Below are 20,865 nucleotides of genomic sequence, written 5' to 3' on the forward strand. Positions count from 1 at the left end.
TTTCAGAGCCACAAATACATCTGCTGTTTACATATAATAAGACATTGCATTTCAAAGCGCCTTTCTGGACACCCAAGGTTCCTGTACATATGAGTAGGACAAAACAATAAACAGGTAAAACAAGAGTAAAACAAGCAAATAATCAATAGCCAATAAAACATATTATAGTTAAAAGGGGCAGTGTGGGAAGCATATGGTCAAGAATAGGCAAGTCTGAAGAGGTGAGTTTTGAGTCACATATGGGATTTTTCATCCTGCTTGTGCGTTATTGAGACATGATTTTAAATCTTGAGTAAATTGCGAATATACATGTGGGTCTAAACATTCTGTGAGTAAATATTACTTTCAAATCTTTCATAACAATGACAGTAATATGTGGCTTACATTTTCACTTGAAGAAAATTTTTCCGATTAGTTTACAACTGGGTAACGCTACCTGAAATTGTTTGCATGACTTCTAATAAATGTCCACAATTGATACGTACTCCTTAAACTAATACACATTTTAAAGGGTTTTAGGTGTAGCATCAAGCTGTTCTCTCGAGCCCGTCCCGGTGGCGCTTCATAGGACCATGCCATATAACATATAACTAATCCCAGGTGTGGTTAATCATGAGATAAGAAGAAATGCAAGGGGAAAGCGAAGCCACCAGAGAGCAGTGTGGGTGTCATCTTTAAGCAGACTTGTTGAGAAAATGGTAACAATTTCATGCATTTACAAGTACTTCACCCAAAATTCAATAACTTTTCAATCCTTGAAACCACAACATTAAAATTCAAGGATTTAAAGTTCCTGTACAGACCCTGAATATAAAGTGAACACACACACACAACTATTTATAATGTCTCCCTGTACAGTTTTATTTACATGATACTACTCTGTGGTAATGCTGGATAGCAGGATTATATGCAATACATAAATATCGACAGTTTGTTGTCTTTCTTTTGTACAAATTTGCATATAACTAAATCAAATCAAATGTATACATACATTGACAGACACACATGGGAAGTTAACAATTCACATACGTATAATGTGTCAGGCAGCCAGGAAAAATGCACCTAGCACAGACATACACACACGCTACATATACTTGTGGCAATCTAGTATATTTTATTTCACTTAACTGTAACTCTGGCATGCTCCTGTAATTTTCTGTAAACATGTGTTGATAAACCTTGTTTTTGCACACGTGCACACACACAAGTGCCCACGTGAATGTTGTTAGCACATTTCAAATTAATAAAAACAAAGAAAAAGTTAAGGTTAACAAATTCCAACATAAAAAGTGCCAAACTCAAAATAACATTGATGTAAGAAAAGCAGAGAAGTAGGGGAAGTAAATAAAAAAGAAAAAAAGTCTAAAGAAACAAAAACACCTGCAAACTGATGAAGAAAAAAATCATGCTTATATCCCATTCATTTAGCTGTGTGGCCTAGATTGAGCAGAGACCTCCATAATGCCCACTGCAAAGGGGTTAAGTCAATGAAAAAGTGAAGGTGCATTTGTCCCTGTCCTGCACTATACCTCCATCGTGAAACATGAACGAGCCTCATCACAATCAAACCAGTCAGTCAACATAAGAATGCTGATCAGAGGGGTCACTGAGGCGGAAGAAGGGAGACCTGCTGATGAGCACAACAAGCCAGGAAAATAAAAGGCTAGCACAGTAGCTGTGAGGTAGGTAAAGCCAAGAAAGACAGAGACAAAGTAACGGGACCCCTTGTGCAATGTTGTGGGGTCAGCGCCTACAGCGTGGTCTCGATTCTGGACTTGAGTTGTGATCCATGACAGGGCGCGAGTAGTTTGGCAAAATAGGTCTGCTTAGGGTGACGGGAGGGCAACTTAGCATGTGCAATTACTCTGGGCTACTCTTTAGTAGACAATATGTATATTCAGGAAGAAAACGTCACACCACAGACAATGATAGAACTGACAAAATGGATTATTCAAAAGGGGAGCAAAGGGATCATTCATGCATCTCCCTCAGATATTTTTTTAAAATGTCTGTTGAGGTTTTAATTTTGTAAGTCAAGTCTTTTCCATAATCGTGTGGCCAGGTATGCCAGTGTTCGATTCCTAAGGTGAAACACTCCAGTCTTTTCCATCAAGAAAAAGTGTTGTCTTCATCAATTCCACTTGATTGCTGGCCTTGTGAGATTTATATTCTCTGGATCTTGTCAGCAACTACCACAGGGTTCTCCTTCCGGATCTTGGCAGCCGCCTCGGCCTTGTAGTCGTACGGGCAGTTGTGCTTGTCGGAGTACCGGTGGATACCGCAGAAAAGGTTTCCACAGCGGCAATCGAATCCTAGACACACAAACGTTGATGATCGTTCAGAACAATAGAAACAAAAAGACCATTTGAAACAATGTCCTCTTGTGCCCACTGTGTACCTGTTAGGCCCACCCTCTTGCGACACATGAAGCATCTATTCTTTTTCGGCTTGGACGAATCATCCTTGTTATCCTCACTGCTCGAAGAAGCTAATAGAGTTGGCCTAGATGAGGCTGGCTGGTTTACAACTGTATGTTACACAGAAAACAATATTTTAGAAAAGACTCATTTTCAACATCTTTAAATCGCTACCAGCATAGTAAATTACAATGGAGGAATAAAAAAAACCCTAGTGTCCTTTAACTGTTGTAAACTATTTTCTCAGCAACACTCAATCGATCTTCAACTCAGTAGAAGCTCCATTTTGAAATTAGCCCATTCTGCTTCGCTGAGTGGGGTTGTGGTAGCCAGCAGCTCCTCCAAAAATGTTTTTAGTGTGGTTTTATTTTTAAGAAGGTCTATTTTTAGCCGGCTTTGCTATTTTAGAGGCAAAAAGAAAAAAAACTTGTGGTTGAGTCAGTGGAATTCAAGATGGCATCACAGCAGTCTATGCATAAACAGGCATCTGCATGTGTATCAAAAATCTGCTCAAACACCCGTCGTGAGTGTGTTTACCAGGTACTAGTGAATCTGCCTTGTCCTCTCTTGATATGCTCATCTCGGTCATTTGTTGGGTCACAGGAAGCGATCCTTGAACAGTCCTGTGTGGTATAACAAATCGAAACATAATGCAAAAGCGGGTGAGTAATATCCAGCCAGCAAAACGGTTTAGGTGTCGATCATGAAAACAAGTAGAGTTCAACTTGGTACTGACCTAGAAATGTCTGGTGAGGAGGCAGGGGAAGCTTCAACTTTGGCTAGGCTGGCTTCTAGTCTCTGGATTGCAGATGCCTCTAAGGTAGGGCTAGAAGTTGAGCCTGCATGAGCACAAGATTATCATGATGAACCAGCTCAACAAGATAATTCAAGTTATTACAAAGTAACATCATCAATGTGTCTTTCTCCCTTCAAATTGTTATTCTAATGTGTCAAAGCTGTGATGGGACTCCCAGAGATTGCCTTACAAGTGACTGTAACCTTAAGTAATGCCAGTGAGGAAAACAGCCATATTTCAATACACTGAGTGTAAAAACAGGGAGGGTGGGCAGGGGTCTGGTAATATCTGATCCTGAATAGCTGAAGGAGCGTCATCAATTAATTTCAAAACTATATATAATGCTCCTTAGGAATACACACTTCAGTTACATAAGGACTGGAACAGGGCTCTGAAAACTTTCTGAGACACAGGCCGCATCAGTAAGAAAACATTTCTACAGGTGCTGGGCCTTGTCGAAGGAAAAAAAAATGGCTGACTGATGCACTTTGTATATACATACCGGTACATCTAAATTTTATTCCTCGACAATACATGAAGAAAAGAGATAACATAATCCATTTTGGTTTGTTTGCATTTACCTGTATAAGTTGTCTTTATTGTTTATAAAGGGACAATTTCATCCAATTGGTTTTGAAGCACTCAAAATATACAAAGATATTTAAATATGAAAACTTTAACCAAAAACGATAGCAAATTAATATCACACTTTTTAATCATTAAATTTGATCATTTTGCTTTGAAATCTTCAATGTAATAGGGCAAGTCCAAGAGTTTTTTTGCATGAAATTTTATATAGTGATAAATAAAATTGAAAAAAGCAAGTAAAGAAAAAATTTTGCAAGGTATTTGAATGTCGGCCATGAGCAGATCGAGAAATATAGTTTTTATGGGGGCACATGATAGGACACATGAAAAGCAAGACATCAAAACAACAAATACTATTCATTAGTAGCAATGTACTTTTTTAACATATACAGTTTAACAACGCAAAGATTTAATTTTAGCATTTCAACTTCACTATTTTCATTTGGTAGCCCGGGGTAAAACACTTGGGTAAAACACTGACTTAATTGATGTAAAAGTATTTTCTGCTTTTTATTTTTTAATAAAATGTTTACCTGAATTTGGTAACTTTGCTGTTCTGTTTCATATTATTTTAGAGAAAGGAGCTAAAGGTTCTTTAAACTTCTGCAAAGAGACCCAAGGCTTTATACCAAGAGTGTCCAATCTTTTCAGAAAGCGGGGCAGATTTGGTAAGCTGAAAATATGTTATTCTGTCTGGCATTCTTTAAACAGATTAAAAAAAAAAAAAAAAATCATTCTTTCTGAAAGGTTTGCAGTGCTTGGTGATCAGTGTTGCAACCTTGTAACTCGCCTTGTAAGATTTTCATTTGACTCACAGGGTCTTGTGAAAAAACACTGCTAAGAAAAGTAATTACGGGCCATAACTGGACTTGGGACATGTCTGCTCTACACTATTTTTTTGTTGTGTATTTTCTAATCGAGGTGAGCGCAATCATTTGTCTTTAACAACGCACCTGTAACTTCTATTTTAAGTAAAATAACATCGGTGTGGTTTGTTTCCCCAAATATTCTCTGGTTGATAAAAGAAAGTCAGCAAATATAGCTTTGTGAGTGGTGCTTAGCTCTGGGACATCCAGTGAACATATTTAAAACTGTTGCTAATTGTTTGAAGTGGTAAAGGCTTATTTTTTTGTGCTTCTCTCAGTTCTGTCAGGCAAGATAAAATCTGTTGGTGGGCCTGATCCTGCCCCTTGGCCCTGGTTTGCCGACCCCAGGACCAGAATTACACTGTATTGCAATATGCTATTACGTAAATACAGAATGGAATTACACCTTTACATATTTGAATGTGTGATCTATACATACCCATTGAGTTGAGTGGACTCATTCGGTCGCTGCTCTGCTGCCTTGTCAGGTGTTCCTTGTAGCATACAGAGCACATTCCGTTGGTTCTCGGGTTTCCATAGAAACCACAGCCTGTGGCGCATAGCATAGGCACCGGACTCTGGTTTGTCTCTTGGGCCATGTCTGAAAAGATCAAGAAGACAGGTTAAGAACATTTTACTTTTTCAACTTTCTGTGCCGAAATATACATGCTAGGAGCCCAGCCAAGCCATTTTCAGGCAGTGGGCAGGGGACACCCTGAAAAACCACTCACACGCTCATCCACACCTAGGGACAATTTAAAACGGCCAATCAACCCGAAATGAATGTTTTTGGAAGGTGGTGAGGAAACCCGGAGGCACAGGGAGAACATACCAACTGCACGGAGAGGTTGCGGTAGCTGGAATTGAACCCTGGATCTCTGAACCATGAGGTTGCGCACTAACCACTGATCCGCCATGCCAAAGCAAGTTATGAATCCAACTTTTTTTTAAACTAGTTAAACTTGTAGGACTTACTGCCACCTGACAGAGAATGGAGCATTGTTCCACCTTAACAACTCTCCAATAGTAGGATCACTGGAAACAGCTGGCACTGCTGTTCCAGGAGGTGACGCACCATTTCTCATCTAGGAGAACTCACCCTCACGTCATATCAGTTATGACGACATTGTTCCTTTCAAAAGAACATTAAGTTTGAGCACCCAGTTTGACTTTTAGTTTCACAATAGCAGATGACGCATCCAACACACCTGTAATTCTCATAAATAAGTACCCATCTAGGATTCTAAAATAAAAAGCGAGTAAAAATGTTATCAAAATAATTGAGGAAATTACACCCACTGAATCTTTACACCAGGGGGGCAAGAACCTATGGCTCGCAAGCAAAAAATGTCTCTTCATGAGTACAAATGGCTCAGTGATAAAATAGTACAAATGACAACATTCATTGTTCAGTTAAACAAGGAGTCAATTGTCATAATTGCAAGGCATTACATTTAAGGGTTTGGTCCAGTATATATCTATATATAGATATATATATATATGTAGGACATTATTTTCACTACAGTTTAAAGTCAGGGTGTCACACCAACAGATCCCATTTTGGCTGTATGTCGCTTAATAATCCTGTATATTTCAATTCAATTCTTTATGGAAGTTCACTAAGCATTCTGAGTGCATTGTTTAGACACTTTATAGCGAAAAGCCACACACCAAACTTTAACCCAAAACCCACTATTTACCCAGAAGCTCTAGCGAAGCACCTAGAGCAATTTGACTGAATGAGCAGAATGAATGGGCGGAGCTATACACAGGACACACAAACTCCTTGCCCTGCACTGAAGGTAAGGTAAATACATTGGTATCAGCGTTTGCAGCATTTTGTGACATTTTCTAAAAAGTACTTTGCCCACAGCTTTTGTTTTGAAACCATGATTTAGGACAAACTGACAGTTGAGTGGCATTATTTTTATTTCAAAGGTTTGATGAAATCATCAAACAGTGAAATAAAATGTGCTAAAGAGTTAGCTTGCCAGGGAAACAGGTTTGGTGATTTTTGTGAAATTATGTCCTAATATATATGATATGACCCCAAACCCAGAAAAAAAGCAAAATAATTCTGCTTTTATGGCTCTTTGGGTCAAAAAGGTTTCAGATCCTTGCTCTACATAGACATCTTACCGAATAAGGCCTTTGAGAACTTCCTCACTGCCCTCCCTTACATGCACAATTCTAGTAAATACGCATGTTCTCTTGTCAAATGACACTGATATATAGCACCACGGTGATGAAATGCAAGGGGAGGTTGTGTAATGGGAAACAGCACAATACAAAAAGTCCTTAATGAATGAACAGCCAAGTCGGAAGGCGCAGTGGGCATCCTTTTCCGGTGCCGTGGATCTGATCAACTAAGGAAACAACAACAAGCTTGAACTGCAAAAGAATCACATGTTTCTCCCTAATAACCTTTGTCACTGATCTGTTACAGCAGCTGTTGGTTTGGTCGGTAACAGGGTTGCACAGTTTTGAGTTACAGAGGCTAATGCTTCTAGTGGAACCTCTTCACAGCAAAACTTCACCGACAACTGTTAAGCCTGGACCACCCCCTCCTAAAAGCAATGTGGATCAACAAACAGCTTCCCCGGAAAAGCCCACAACTGACCTTCCATGCCTTCGCGTCGCATGTTCACCTGCTAACTGGTGAAAATTCTTCACTCATCAGCTCAGTACTATGATGAGTCTTCAACTGGGGATGAAAAAGCCAGTGGCCCGACCTTAAAATATCACTGCTTTATTCAATAGTTTAATCAAAGATCAATCAAGCATTCTGAACACAAGTCCACACAAATGTTTGAAACAAGCAATTACTGCAACAAAGGAACAGGCTTAACACTCACTTTTGGGCCCTACTTGCACAATCACACCTCCCACTTGTTTCGTTACCACACAATGACATCCATCAGCCAATGCTGTAAAATGTGTAAGATGTGGTAAAATAACCCGGATAAATATGTTCATTAAACACAACAGCTTCAAATCCCTCACAGTGCTTTGGCAACAAGAATCAAACCTGTCAACTTACTTTTTTGATCACGTACAACAATTTTCATCCGGAAGGGGCAGGGGGTTGTCATGGGATGCGTTTTTGTTAGACCATTATCGTCTTGCCGAATTTGGCTCTAATCCGTATCGTCTCAGTCAATGGTAGCAGACAACACACCATCGTAGATTGCCAATATTGTTGCGGTGGACTAGAATCTGTCTCATGTTGGGGAGCAAACCCCAACTCAACGAAACAGCCTGTACTTGGCCAAGACACACCACAGGGTGGTTAAGAGATCCGTGAACTGTGAACATTAGCGAATGGTATCAACCATCAATAGTAAAACAATCTATAGAACTGATGAAGCCTGCAAAATCCTACCCTGCAATGTATAATAAGCAATGGCAAATTTACTGCAAGTGGAGAAAGAACTAAGCGAGATGCTCAATGGTTGTGTGAGTAAAAGTTTATCAATCGCTTAATAAGGCGACTTGCAATCATTGATAAGGGGAGCACTTGGCTGAGGTTGACAAGTATAAAGACGGATGACAAGACGGCATATAAACTTCAAATTCCAACTTGTATTAATATATGTTTGCATTGTTGTCAGCGTTCTTTTACCCCTGGACTAAATGCAGGAAGATATTTCAGGCCCCATTGAACTTAGAACTACTGAGTCACACTGGAGATGACAAAAACAATGGTGTTTTTATTGTAGGTGGATAATTATCTTGTGAAAAAAAATATAAAACAGAAATGGTGTGCGACAGGAGAGAGTAGCAGTGTTTAATCAAACAGTCTAGACAGTGCGCTCTGTGTTGCCTTTGTTTCTCCTTTGTCTGCATTTTCCTGGTTTCCTGTTTGACTATTACGATAGCAGCTTCCATTTTTCCATTCGATTTTTCAATATGATACTTTAACATTGGGGAAAAAGCACACGTGACAACTCAAAACCAGCACAATTGCTCTTAAGCGACATCGTTCAAACATCGGATTACCTTCTAGAAGAAACTCGTTTAACCTCTTCCCAAGGCTGAACTCGATCTTTTATCTCACGACTGCACTTTTTTTCGCCTCATTTGCCTCGCTTGACTTGTATATAAGCTTACATTTTTTCAACTTGTCGTCGGAAATGATCTTAGTTTTGATTTCCCATCCCCCAGTTTGAGCCATGTCGAAACACAAGAGACTGTAATAAGGACCATTTATCTATCTCCGGTGTCCCCCCCCCTTCAAACCAGACCGAGTCACGTTCAAGGGTTGGTGACACGGATATAATGCTTCTTATAACATCCCCCCAAAAAATTATACATAAACCCATTGTTTGGCTAGTTTTCCCCCTTTCCTCCTACACACACATACACGAGACTGTCACACGCACACACCACCTGACCTTTCAATCCATCATTTAAAGGTCGCTTAGACTCACCATTCTATTGACATCAATCCGAATGTTAAGTATATCTGTTTTTAAATTAAACTGAAATCATCCCTTTTCAAAAATTAAACGGTTACGAGTCTAAAAAAAAATCACCTGATGAAATTCAGCGAGTGTCTCGAGCAGATGAAAAAGCGACGATTTTGTTCAGAAGAAAAGGAAAATACGTCGATGTATCCGCACGTGCCGGGAGACCTTCCCTTGTGCTTGCCCGTTTCGATCTTAGTTCTGATGGGTTCAGTTATTCCCTTCCTCGCCCTCCTTGTCTCTCTCCCTGGTGCTCTGGAGTACTTTCTGGGTGGATGTTTGTTTCCTTCTTTAGTAAGGGGAGTGGCTGATGGTGTCACGGGTGAAACAACGTGTCACCATTGGTTGCCCGCGGAGACCCCAGATTACCGTTTCGGTCTGCGCATGCGCAGAGCATGTCTCCCCTTTATTACACATCCAGGCGTCATCCGCCTACATGGACAACAAGGTTTTATTTATTTATTTTTATCTTTTATTTTGAGTAATCTGCCGGAAAGATCCAGGGTGTAAATTCCCCTTTCTCTGTTTACGCGACCCAACTCAAAAAGAGGTGGTATTACGTGCACAGTTAGTTCTTTGCTCTTTGTTTTTGTTCGAAGTCCTATATTTTTTGTGTTGAAAGGGTACTCCCACGATGGAACTCCCACGCACGCAGAAACACTCACGCATGTACACGCAAACAGGCTGCCTTGGCGAGAGAAAAGAACAAAAAACAACCGATTACATGTTTTTTCTCTGACGGATAATTTAACGAGTAAACATCACACAAAAAATGCCTTTAAAACTTACAGTGGTCTCCTGAAGTGATCTTTATACGATTTGTACATAGTTCTTGGAGAGAGAATATTTATTTCTACGTACTGCCAGAAAATGGCACAGGATGAATGAATTAATGAAAACTTTATTTAAACATTAGAATAAAAACAGAATAAAAACAATAACTCAACAACAAAATAATATTACTTGCTCGAAAAGGGGTAGTCAGAAGCAAGTACTTATATTCCCTACCCAGTCACCTTCCCTATTAAACATACCAATTATATAACAACAATTGTAATAATATTAATAATAACAGTTATGATATAACAATAGCAAAAATAACACAAAGTTAACCATATTTCTAGACGCATTATTCCCAATCTCTCGTATCACTCACACCCGATTTTCTTCATCTCTGTATTCCGCCAGGAATGTTCTATTGAATCTAAATTTGAACAAGTGTTGGACATTGTTTGATCTCGCAACCCGTTCCAGAGCTTTACTCCACACACAGACACCCACATACTTCTCCTGGTGGTTCTCACCTTTGGGATCATGAATACACAGGAATCCAGGTACATGCAATCAAAGACATATGATCAAAGTAAACGTCTGATGCAGGGTTGTTCAGAAAGCGGGCCATATTTGGTAAATTGAAAATGTGTGAGGGCCGCCTATTCCACTATTGAACAGTATTTGATAAATTCACCTCTACGTGAAAAGTTTCCAGTGCTTGGGGATCAGCCTTGTGCGTGACCTTTTAGCTTGCCTTTGTAGGATTTTCATTTGACTCGCAGTTTCTTGAAAAAGTTCTGCTGTGCCATTAAAACAGCTTCCCGGTGCTTTACCTTTTCACAGCGTTTGTTTCCAGTTAGCTTTTTGTAGTCAGCATGTTTCGTCTGAGATTGCCTCTTGATATTAGATTCTTTGAAAACAGACACTGTCTCTTGGAAAATTAGGCACGAGCAGTTGTTTGAGATTTCAGTAAAAAAAATACTAAAATTTTCACTTGTCCAGGAACCAGCTGTCGTTATTGTCAACTTTCCTTTTTCTATTAACAGTCGCTATGTAGAAAATGGGGTGGGCTAAAATTCTAACAGAAGGCTAGGGGCAAGGTGGCCTAAGGGTTACTGCCATCTTCTGGTGAAATTGTGATTTTGTTGTTGTTGTATAAATCTATTTTATACTGCGGTCAACATTACTGGCGGGCCACATTGTATTCATTTTATGACAGGAATTTGATCGCAAACCGTAACTGGTACCTGGGCCGTGCTTTGGACATGCCTGATTTAATGTGACGAAGTATGTGCCATGTAAATTGGTAAAAAACAAACAATGCTGCCTCAGAATTCTATGACGTTTTTGTGGATAATAAAGCGTTCCAACAGTTTATTGGAATGAATTAAAAAAAAAATCTGTTTTCATCATAAAAAGAGCAGGCTATATACAACAGGTGGTAAACTCAAGGTCTGAGGACAAGATCCAGCCCGCCACATTATTTTAACCCTTGCCAATGGCAATAAAGTGACTTACATGGTCAATTGTCTGTATTTATATAGTTATTTTCAAGTCAGTAAAGACCTCCCAAAGAACTTTACTTTACAATGTGCTTCACACCATTCAGTTGACCTTTTTTTGAGTTTTTATTTTATATATGTGTATCTGTTTTTGATGTGCGCATTAACTAATAACATTTTATTCCGCACTTTACCAGTTTGTAATTATTAGAATTAGGGTTAAAATAAGCAGAGTCAACCATTAAATCATTGTTTTCAAAGACACATGTCAATGATTTCTCATGCCTGTTTTAAATTAACTTTCCTAGAAAATCACTTTGACCAGTAATGGTGAGTTATTTTCAGAATCAATCTATAGGCTACTCAGAGGCTCTCAAGAGGCCAGCGTGTGCCCGCGGGCATCACGTTGGAGACCTGTGGTGTAGTTTATTTAATTTTGTTATTTTTTTTTTTTTCAAGCAAATAATACAAACAAAAAGGAACAAATCATTTATGGCTTTTAATGCGGTTTCTCTCAAATTTCAATACTCCAAACCAGGGGTCTCCAACGTGGTGCCTGCGGGCACCAGGGTGCCCCCCCCAAGGACAGATGAAGTGTGGTAATATTAGTGCTTGTTGGTTGACAAGTCTATTTTACCCTATTTTCATTAATAATAATAATAATTTACTTGTATTGTCATTCTTTGTAACAATGCACACAGAACGAAATGTCGATACACCTGACCCGTACAGTTAAACTGTAGCGAGCCGATGCAGCCAACCTAATAATAGCAATAATAGTAACAATATAGTAATGACATGATAAATTGTTATTAACTAATGAATATATAGAATATATAATATTAGTTATGAACTAAATCAATTCCTGTTCCTGGGCGTCATGGACAAAAGCAAATCTATTCAAGCATTGATTATTATTTTTTTAGCAATGAGAATCTCTCATGTATCAAATTCATCTTATTATTAATTTATTTTACAGGAAATACAACAAATTATATTTCAATTTATGGGTTTTATAAAGCAAATGAACAAAAAAATGTGCACTTTTCTTCGCTATCTATCCGGCTACCTTTTTTTAGCCTTGTAGCTAGCTATCTTCCTACATTTTTAGCTTTTTAGCAAGCCATCTAGCTAGTTTTTTATATTTTGGCATGATATCGAGATAACATTATCAAGCTAAATTCTGACCTCCTTTCTAGCTAGCTTTCTATCTGACTATTTCACTAGGCTTTTTACATTTTTAGCTATCTTAGATAGCTAGCTATCTGGCTACCTTTTTAGCTCTGTAGCTAGCTCTTCCTACATTTTAGCTATTTAGCAAGCCATCGTGCTAGCTTTTTACATTTTTTTGAATGCTATCTCGATCACATTTTATCTTTTTTGCTTGTTATTAAGTTAAATCGTGGCCTACGTTGTAGCTATTTATCAATCTGACCATTCAGTTGGCTTTTTACTCTATCATGTTGCTAATTAAACCCCCTTTAGTTTATTACCTGTTAACTTTTCTTGCTAACTATCAAGCTACTTCTTAGCTATTTAATAAGCCATCTAGCTGGGTTGCTATTTTTAGAAATTCAGAGCAAACGGGGTGCCCTATGCGCTGATTAGTAACAAAACATAGCTCGACGCGTGAAAAAGCTTGGAGACTCATGCTCTCAACACTTCTGTCTTCTTAAAACTTGACAAGTTTCTGGGAGCCACAAAAAACACTGCAGTCCGTTCACATGCAGTTTATCCGTTGGCCCTGCAGGTCTGACAAGTCTCGACATAGTCCCTTGACAGTCATTTACACATAACTCGTCCTAAGGAGAAAACAAATACTCTCAGGGCAGTGTATGTGTGTGTTTAAATCACTCAGTGTGTTTGTGCTTCATGCAGAACATGTTGCCTATCAGCGGATTCGTGGAACTCAGAGGGCTTGTCGAGCCTGGAAGTCATTGATACTGACTGACCCTGGAAAATGGAAAGAGGGTATAGCCAAAGGGATCTGCCTATTGGGGTCATGATTTCAGAGAGGTAGTATGTCACCAACTCTTGGAAATCTGTATTCTAACAAAAAAACCTACTAGGCAATCTGCAGCTTTTTCGGCTTGATTCTGAATGGCAACAGAAGAGAAGCTTATTCTAGAGTCTTCTTGACACACCTCCGTGTGGAATGTAGATCTTTCAAGTTGGGTTGGCACTTTGGCAAGGTTGATAGGTTCAGTTTAAACAAGATAGCGAGTTGACGGGCTCGCTTACGTCAAGTCGAGTCAAGTCATTTTTATTTGTATAGCCCTTAATCACAAAGAGTCTCAAAGGGCTTACGTAACAAACACGCTTGAGATTTCATCATTGCTTTGTATTGTACCCACCAGCAACTTAACAGCGTTATTTTTTCAGTAACGAGTTAATATAACTCACTATATTTTCTGCCATTACAACGCTGTTACAGTTACTGCCGATCAAAAGCGGTGTGTTACTTTGGCTGCAGAAGGCCAATACCGGCGGTTCCCCGCACACGTGACGCTGCATTCAGCAGCGAGGTTTTCCACTTTCCTTTAAGTTGTTTCTGTCACGTCTTTTCGGATCATGTCACCATTCAAAACAGCGACTAGCCTATAGTTAGATAGGGATTAACAATATATAGTATTTACTAATGTGCGAAAGAAAAGGCGAATTGGCATTTATCTGCAAAACATTTGAGCACCCCGACTCATGTTGTTCGCGAATGAAACGACTCTATGAGTTGGCTCTTGGAAGTAAGCGAAATGAGCCGCCACCCCAGCAATCAACAGCTGGTTCCTTGGGAGACTGGACCTCCAGAAACCTGCTGGTATGGAGGTGCAGGCAGATCCCCCCCGTGGCTGTGCTCCAAATGGCTGCAGATACCATACAATCTGCGAGCGGCGGGCCTAGGACGCAGCCATAAAGAAGACTCGTCTGCACCCACCCGGAGGGGGGAGCCGGAGCTACACTGTGGGAGTCCCGGCAGCAACGGCCTGGGTTGTGGAACCCAGAAGGGAGAGGACCCACGCAGAAGGGAGAGGACCCACACAGAGGACTGGAAGAATGCTGCTTGGGAGGGTGGGATGGCAGAGCTATGCCCTTGCACAATAGTTCAGATTCAGATTCAGATTCAGATTCAGATCTACTTTATTGTCATTCTAGTACACGTGTATACAGAACGAAATGTCGATGGATCTGACTCCCACAGTTTCCCTCAGTGTCCTTCAGTGTACAGATCTAAATAAAGCTGTATTGTGTTATTTACCATAGTGCCGATAGTGCAAGAAGAGACGCTAACCAGATGTGCAAGATGGGCATAGTATAAACTACTGTTAAAAGAAAATAACTCTGAAATTGTTTAATTGATGTTGAAAATGTCAGGAAAAAATGTTAAAACGTCATATTGTCACGTCATATTGTCAGATATAAAAAAATTGTGAATATGCTTGATGGCTGTGTTTTGCTACTGTTGGTGTCGGTGGATTTGTTCAGACCGAGGACAATCGACTTTGGCCTGGACGGATCTATTGACACTAACAAAGATGTTGTATAATGAAATTGTGAATATGTTTGATTTTCGAGAAGGTTTGTTCAAACCTCACTTTGTGTTTGCTGTTAAAAACGTAATATTGGAATATAATATTGTGAATGTGCTTAATTGCTGTTGAGATTGTCATGATTGTTTTCTGTTTTTAGTGTCAATAAATTTGTTCAAACCAAAAAAGACGCCGTTTTTCTCTTATAATTGGTCAACATGCACTTTAGCGGGATTCTGTGTTGATTACCTTAAATTTATTTAGCATAAATAGGTTAAAATTGTTTAGTATTTTATTTTATTTTTTTTTAGATTTATACATGTCTTTTTTAGTGTGCCCTGCGACTGGCTGGCAACCATGTCATAGTGTCCCCTGCCAATTGCCCAAAGATAGCTGGGATGGGCTCCAGCCCCCCCACGACCCTAATGAGGTTAAGCGGTGCAGATAATGGATGGATGAACGCTAACACTACAAAATTAAATGTCCAATGTGGTGCTAAAATCAAATGGACGGAACCATTTCAAGCCATGGAATATTTCCAAAGCTGCGTTGTTCACATTTAAATTTTAAATGGATCCAACATTTTTCATCATATTTAAGCTTACCATGTCCTTTACTAAGAGAGTTTTATAAATGCTTTATTTTTTGGGGGGGCGGGGGGTGTCTGGGCTGAATTTGGGGGTGCTTGAACACCCTCAAAAATGGGCTGGTCCCGCCCATGCCCCCAGTTCTAATGGACAAGAACTTTTCATATATTAGCGAAACAAGCATAGCGAGTCATGGGGGAGGGTAAAGCGACTTGGCTCTCTACACGGATGTCTTTGTGAGCCTGAGTGTTATGTTAACGGAGCTATGTACAGAGAAGAAAAGGCGGACCGTGAAATGTTTCAAGGGAAAGGTTCACGCGTTCCAGTGACGGGAGGGAGACTGACTAAAGATAAAGTGGGAGGTGAGGATAGTAACCCATCCCCCTTGTGTATACATTATGCTGTCATCACTCTGATATTTCGTGAGCGTTGAGAGGTTTCTGCACCGGTGTGTGCTTCGTATTGGTTGGGGTGGGCGGTCTTTTTTGGGTAGTGCTGATATCATGGAGCTCATCATTTTCAAGATGCATGTAATGTGCTGATAGTCATCACCACAAATGAGCACCGTCTACTGTTTTGGGAGATTTAATTTGTGGTGTAGCAAGTATTCAAGGCAGGGGTCTCAAACTCAATTGTGTTGGGGGACACTGAAGCAAGGATCTGGGTGAGGTTGGGCCAAGAAGTACTCTTTTTCTTCCATTTTTTACCCAGCCTTTCTTAAAGAAGGACAAAAAGAAGCGAAAATGAAAAATAAAAAAATAATAAAAGCTAGTGAATAAGAAAGAATGAAAAGAAGCAATAGAGGAAAACAAGAAAAAAGTAGAACATAAGAAAGCACAAAAAAAAATTGGAGGAAAAAAATTAAAAATTGAAAGGACAATTGAATGTGGTACTCATGGAGTACACTGACTCGAACACAACAACACATTACACAAAAAGATAAAAACAAAACAAACATGCAATTTTCTCTCCATTTTCTTTTAATCTTTAAAAATGTGTCGTTATTATTTTTTTCATTTTTATCCATCTTTTTGAGTTTCACTTTTTGTCTTATTTCTTCATTTTGTTTTCATGTTTCTCATTTTTCATTTTTGCTGTTTTTGGTCATCTTTCTTTTCTTTTTTAATTTATTTTTTCTTTTCTCTTAATTTTCTGATATATTTTTTTCAGAAGTAATAAGTTGCATTTGTCACTTTGAGTCTCCGTATTTTGTCTTCTTCCGTTGTGCTTTTAGCACTTGTTTTAGTGGCACAACAGAATACAGCAACATCTAGTTAAGAAATAATACTTACTGTCCCTTTAGGTTTCATTCTAAGGTGGAGGCCTCAAACTATCATCCTGGGGGATGCGAATTTAGGACCCCTGATATAAAGGGACGGTTTTTATTCAGTTCCTCTTAATGTTAAAAAAAATCTTATTCACCAAAAAAACCAATATTTATCTAAATAAAAAGAAAAAAAACATGAACTATCTGTCAGGACCAGAACAGAAGGTCCTGACCCAAATGCGTAAAGTTATTCACAAGTTTATTGAAATATAGAGGAAAGTAATCGCCAGCGATCCGGTGCTCGCTCGACGCAGGAAGCAAGCCGCCCACAGGATCGGAGCGCGTCCTGAATGCAGAAGTAGATCTTCCGGAGCGGGAGATCATAGCGTGGTTAGACGAAAAAAAAACAAGGTCGTTAGCTGGTACAGGAGATCAGAACGTGGTCGGAGTAAAAAAAACAGGAGATCAAAATGTGGTTGGGGTAAAAAAACAAGTCGTAGCAGGAGACAAACACAGTGTTCATTTTACCTCTGAAAAGTGATGGGTCCCGGGGACTCGCATGCTCAAAAATCTATGGGTCCCTACAGAGATCTATGGGTCCCCAAAATTTTGTGTTATCGAGGTTGAAATTGTAAATCGGTGACAAATATATAATAAAAATCTATATATTCATTCAGTTTTAATCATCACAGTTTATTGGTAATACAAATCAGTTATCACTTCAAGATTTTTCAGTTCACAACAATATTGTACATTGTAGAAAATAATATTGCTGAAATAATTATATTAATACATATTTTTATTCAGTTTTAATCATCAGTTAATTGGTAATACAAAGCAGTTATCACTTCATATCTTTCCGTTCATATATTCTTCGTGGTTTGCTGTCCCGCCACAGTTGTAATGCCCTCTCAAGGTCCCATCCATTATTATCCTCCTCATAGCGTAACCAGGAATCTAATTTAGTCCATTTTGGCAGAAAAGTCCTTTTCTTGCTAGGAGTATTCTTTTGTTTATTTTCTTTCATCGAATCGTTCGCTTGAACACACGTGTTTTCCTTGCCTCCGCGATCTTTCAAAGAATTTCCATACCTGTCAACCTCCACGGCTCCATGCTCTTACAAAATGTTGTATTTTCCCTTACAAAATGATCTTACACCATATTTTCTTCAAACATGTTTATTTATGTAGTTTAACATGTTATATTGTACATGTGTTTTGTTATACAGTATCATATATATTGTTAATTAACATTTTGATGTGAGATATTGAGTTGCTCGCCATGAATGAGGTTTATTATAAAAAAGGTTCAAAAATTAAGTAGCTTAGACGTTCACCGTAGAAGGAAATAATACATGCAAATATAATTAAGTAGAATAATACATTTTCTTATTCAAATTATTATTTCATTTTCTGCATCAAATTGTTGTTGGTAATATACCGATTAAAGGGATAACCACAAACCTGTCTTTTTTTTCATTTTCTACTTTTATACTTCCTTTTTTTCTTAACTTCTTTATACAACATGATTCGTAATATCAATCATCGAAGCAAGTGAGCCGGCTCTCTTTAATAAGTTGAGCCAAAAAAGCCGGTTCTCAAAAAAAAGACGGACTTCCTTTCACCACATAACACAAACTCATTTGACTTGATTGGTTTGCCATTTCGTGATAGTCGGTGTATACCGGATGGTACCCATAATTGACAAATTTGCGTTTTTCGGTACGGATTTTCTTGTACGTTGTACACGTTTTAAAATGCATAGTAAACGTACTTTGTACGGCAAAAACGTCCAGGTTGACAGGAATGAATTTCTCTGCCGTTTTTTCGTGCCGGAATTAATTGCCGTTGTTATCACTTTCTCTATTATGTTTCGATTTATTACTGACACTGAAGAAATTACCAATTTTGTGTTGATTTTCACCTTCCCTCTACGACACCTACCACAACAATGACGTGATCTCGAAGCGCCGAGATCGGCCTGCAGACGAAAACTCGAACCGCAAGACCAAAACAACAATGGCGGATCTGCCTGACGGTAAATCTTTGTTTGAAAAAAAGTAATCGGGTAATAATGACAATTTTGTGTCAAAAAAGTTGCGTCCCGGGGACGCACGTTGATTTGAGACTATGCGTCCCCAGCAAAAATGATGCGTCTAGGACGCAGGGACGCGGGCAAACGAGAACACTGCAAACAGGGAATTCGGGAACAGACGAGTGGAAAACGAGTGGAAAACGGGTGGCAAAACGGGACAGACGGGAGTCAGAGTAAAAAATGCTTACCTTGTGTAAACAGAGGTTCGCTGGCGGACTGAAAACAGGTGAGTGAAAGGACTGAGCTTAAATAGGACAGGGAACCAATCAGGTAACCAGCAACAGCTTAAATACTCATTGTTGAGGAATTAGGATTAATTTTACTTTAAATGAGCCTCACCCAAATGTAGCTGACATAATTGTCAGCCATTTGCTTCTAGTACCCAAACAGATCTAAAAGGCTTGCCAAAAATATGAATTAAAATGATGTTTTGGTCAGTTTGAGTCATCGAAGTTTGTATTTTTCATTGTTTTTTTTAGGACTATACCATACAGCGACAACTAGTGGTCAGAGAATACGCACAATCCCTTTAAGGAAATCCGAAACAACACGTGTCTAGTTACTAGGCAGATTTTGCACCCCCTACACAGGGCCACATTCTCATGCACAGATGTAAAGACCGGTGGTGCACTTAGCTCACACTTGTGTGTTGCCAAACTCTGTTGATAAAGAGACTAGCCATGTAAATGGAGGCTTATCCATTCACATAAGATGTGTGCGGGGAACGATAACTCGGAAAAAAAACACTGCTTCAAAGTTTATCCCTACCCTGCTCTGAACATTTAACATCATGTTGAGCCTTCAGATATGAGGTTGTTGGGAGTGTATTTGTCTCCATAATTTAGGGAAAGATCAGGAACCTGATTTTTTATTGTCATTGATATCAATGTAGTTAAATATTGTATGCAACGAAATTAGACATGGCACCCCATAAACATGTAATAAAGACTTAAAAGCACAGGTGTCAAACAGGCATATCAAATGCACGGGGTTTGGGGCAGGGGGTACAACTATTATTAACTCCCCTCTTTTTCACGCTTTTTAAAAATCTTTTTTCCTTTCTTTTTTTTTCTTTTGTGTCTTTCCCCTCAAGCTTTTGACTGTTTCTTTTTCCCCATATTTTTTAAAAAAAAAGAAATCTTGCCCTTTCCTCAACTTCTTATTTTTTAATGCTTGTTTTTTCTTTGTTTTTCTCTCTTCTTCCTCTTTTATAGTATCCTTCTGTTTTTTTCATCTTGATTTTGCTTCTTTTTTCTTGCTTCATTATTTTCTTCTTATTTTCCTCTCCTTTTTTCCTTTTATGTTTAATTTTGTTCTTTGTTTCCTTTTTTCTTAGCCTTTCCTATGTTGTAGCTTTATGTCCTCTTTTTCTTATTCTTATTTTCCTTCCTTTTCACATTTCCTTTTTCTCTGTTTTCTTTTATCCCCCCACAACACCCCCAACCTTCTTACTTCTTTTTTTGCTTTATTTTTTGTTTTATTGTCGTTTATTTGCCTTTTTTATTTCTTTGTCTTCTTCTTTTGTTTGTCTTTTTTTCATTTATCAGACTACCCTCACCACTACAAGTCCATGAGGGCACATCCCGCCCCTGCCCCCTGGTAACACCCCTGCTTCTGGTGGTCTCATAATCTTCTTTATTATGAATGTCTTTCTTGTTCCTTGCCCTGGGAGGAGTCCCTCAACTTTCCTGCCACATTCGGTCTAAATTCTTACTTTCCTCTTCAACTTCTCCCTTGGAGAAGATTGCTGGAAAAACAAGACTGTGTGCTCTAGTGTTTTCCCTGTGGTCTAAAGTAAACGTGCACGCAAGAAAAGTGAAATGTGCTGCATTTTCATATAACGAGGTGTTCACGTGGTTGGAGAGCACGGGTAAATTTAGGTTCAGAGCTATGAGGGTGCTGAGCACCCAGGGCAGGGGTGGGCAAAATGCAGCTTGTGGGCCACATGCGGCCCATAAGGCTTTTTTATCCAGTCCGCCAACCA

At 39.0% G+C, this 20,865-nt stretch overlaps 1 protein-coding gene and 1 long non-coding RNA gene across 2 annotated transcripts in view; one reads left to right on the forward strand and one right to left on the reverse strand.

The window, feature by feature from the left end:
- The window catches only part of LOC148364968 (uncharacterized), a 253,508-nt gene that overhangs the window by 168,170 nt on the left and 64,473 nt on the right, over nucleotides 1-20,865 (forward strand). The window lies entirely within an intron of this gene.
- zfand5a (zinc finger, AN1-type domain 5a) lies at nucleotides 837-9,416 on the reverse strand. The gene is made up of 6 exons (XM_088335337.1): nucleotides 9,203-9,416; nucleotides 5,107-5,268; nucleotides 3,154-3,256; nucleotides 2,955-3,040; nucleotides 2,399-2,527; nucleotides 837-2,312 (listed from the first exon to the last, which is right to left on the reverse strand). The coding sequence occupies exons 2-6, from the start codon at nucleotides 5,264-5,266 to the stop codon at nucleotides 2,164-2,166; spliced, it is 627 nt and encodes a 208-aa protein (XP_088191463.1). The 5' UTR covers nucleotides 5,267-5,268; nucleotides 9,203-9,416; the 3' UTR covers nucleotides 837-2,163.

This window comes from Urocampus carinirostris, chromosome 5, assembly GCF_059441175.1.
Source record: "Urocampus carinirostris isolate Australia breed hairy pipefish chromosome 5, RoL_Ucar_1.0, whole genome shotgun sequence".
Taxonomy (NCBI): Eukaryota; Metazoa; Chordata; class Actinopteri; order Syngnathiformes; family Syngnathidae; genus Urocampus; species Urocampus carinirostris.

Bases quoted from the DNA above. Each gene is read 5' to 3' on its own strand.
- zfand5a (XM_088335337.1), bottom strand. From the start codon at position 5,266: ATGGCCCAAGAGACAAACCAGAGTCCGGTGCCTATGCTATGCGCCACA. The intron at 2,528-2,954 runs GTAAACACACTC...TGTAACATACAG, and splicing joins GGCAGATTCACTAGTACCTG to TTGTAAACCAGCCAGCCTCA. The intron at 2,313-2,398 runs GTACACAGTGGG...TTGTGTGTCTAG, and splicing joins CAAGAGGGTGGGCCTAACAG to GATTCGATTGCCGCTGTGGA.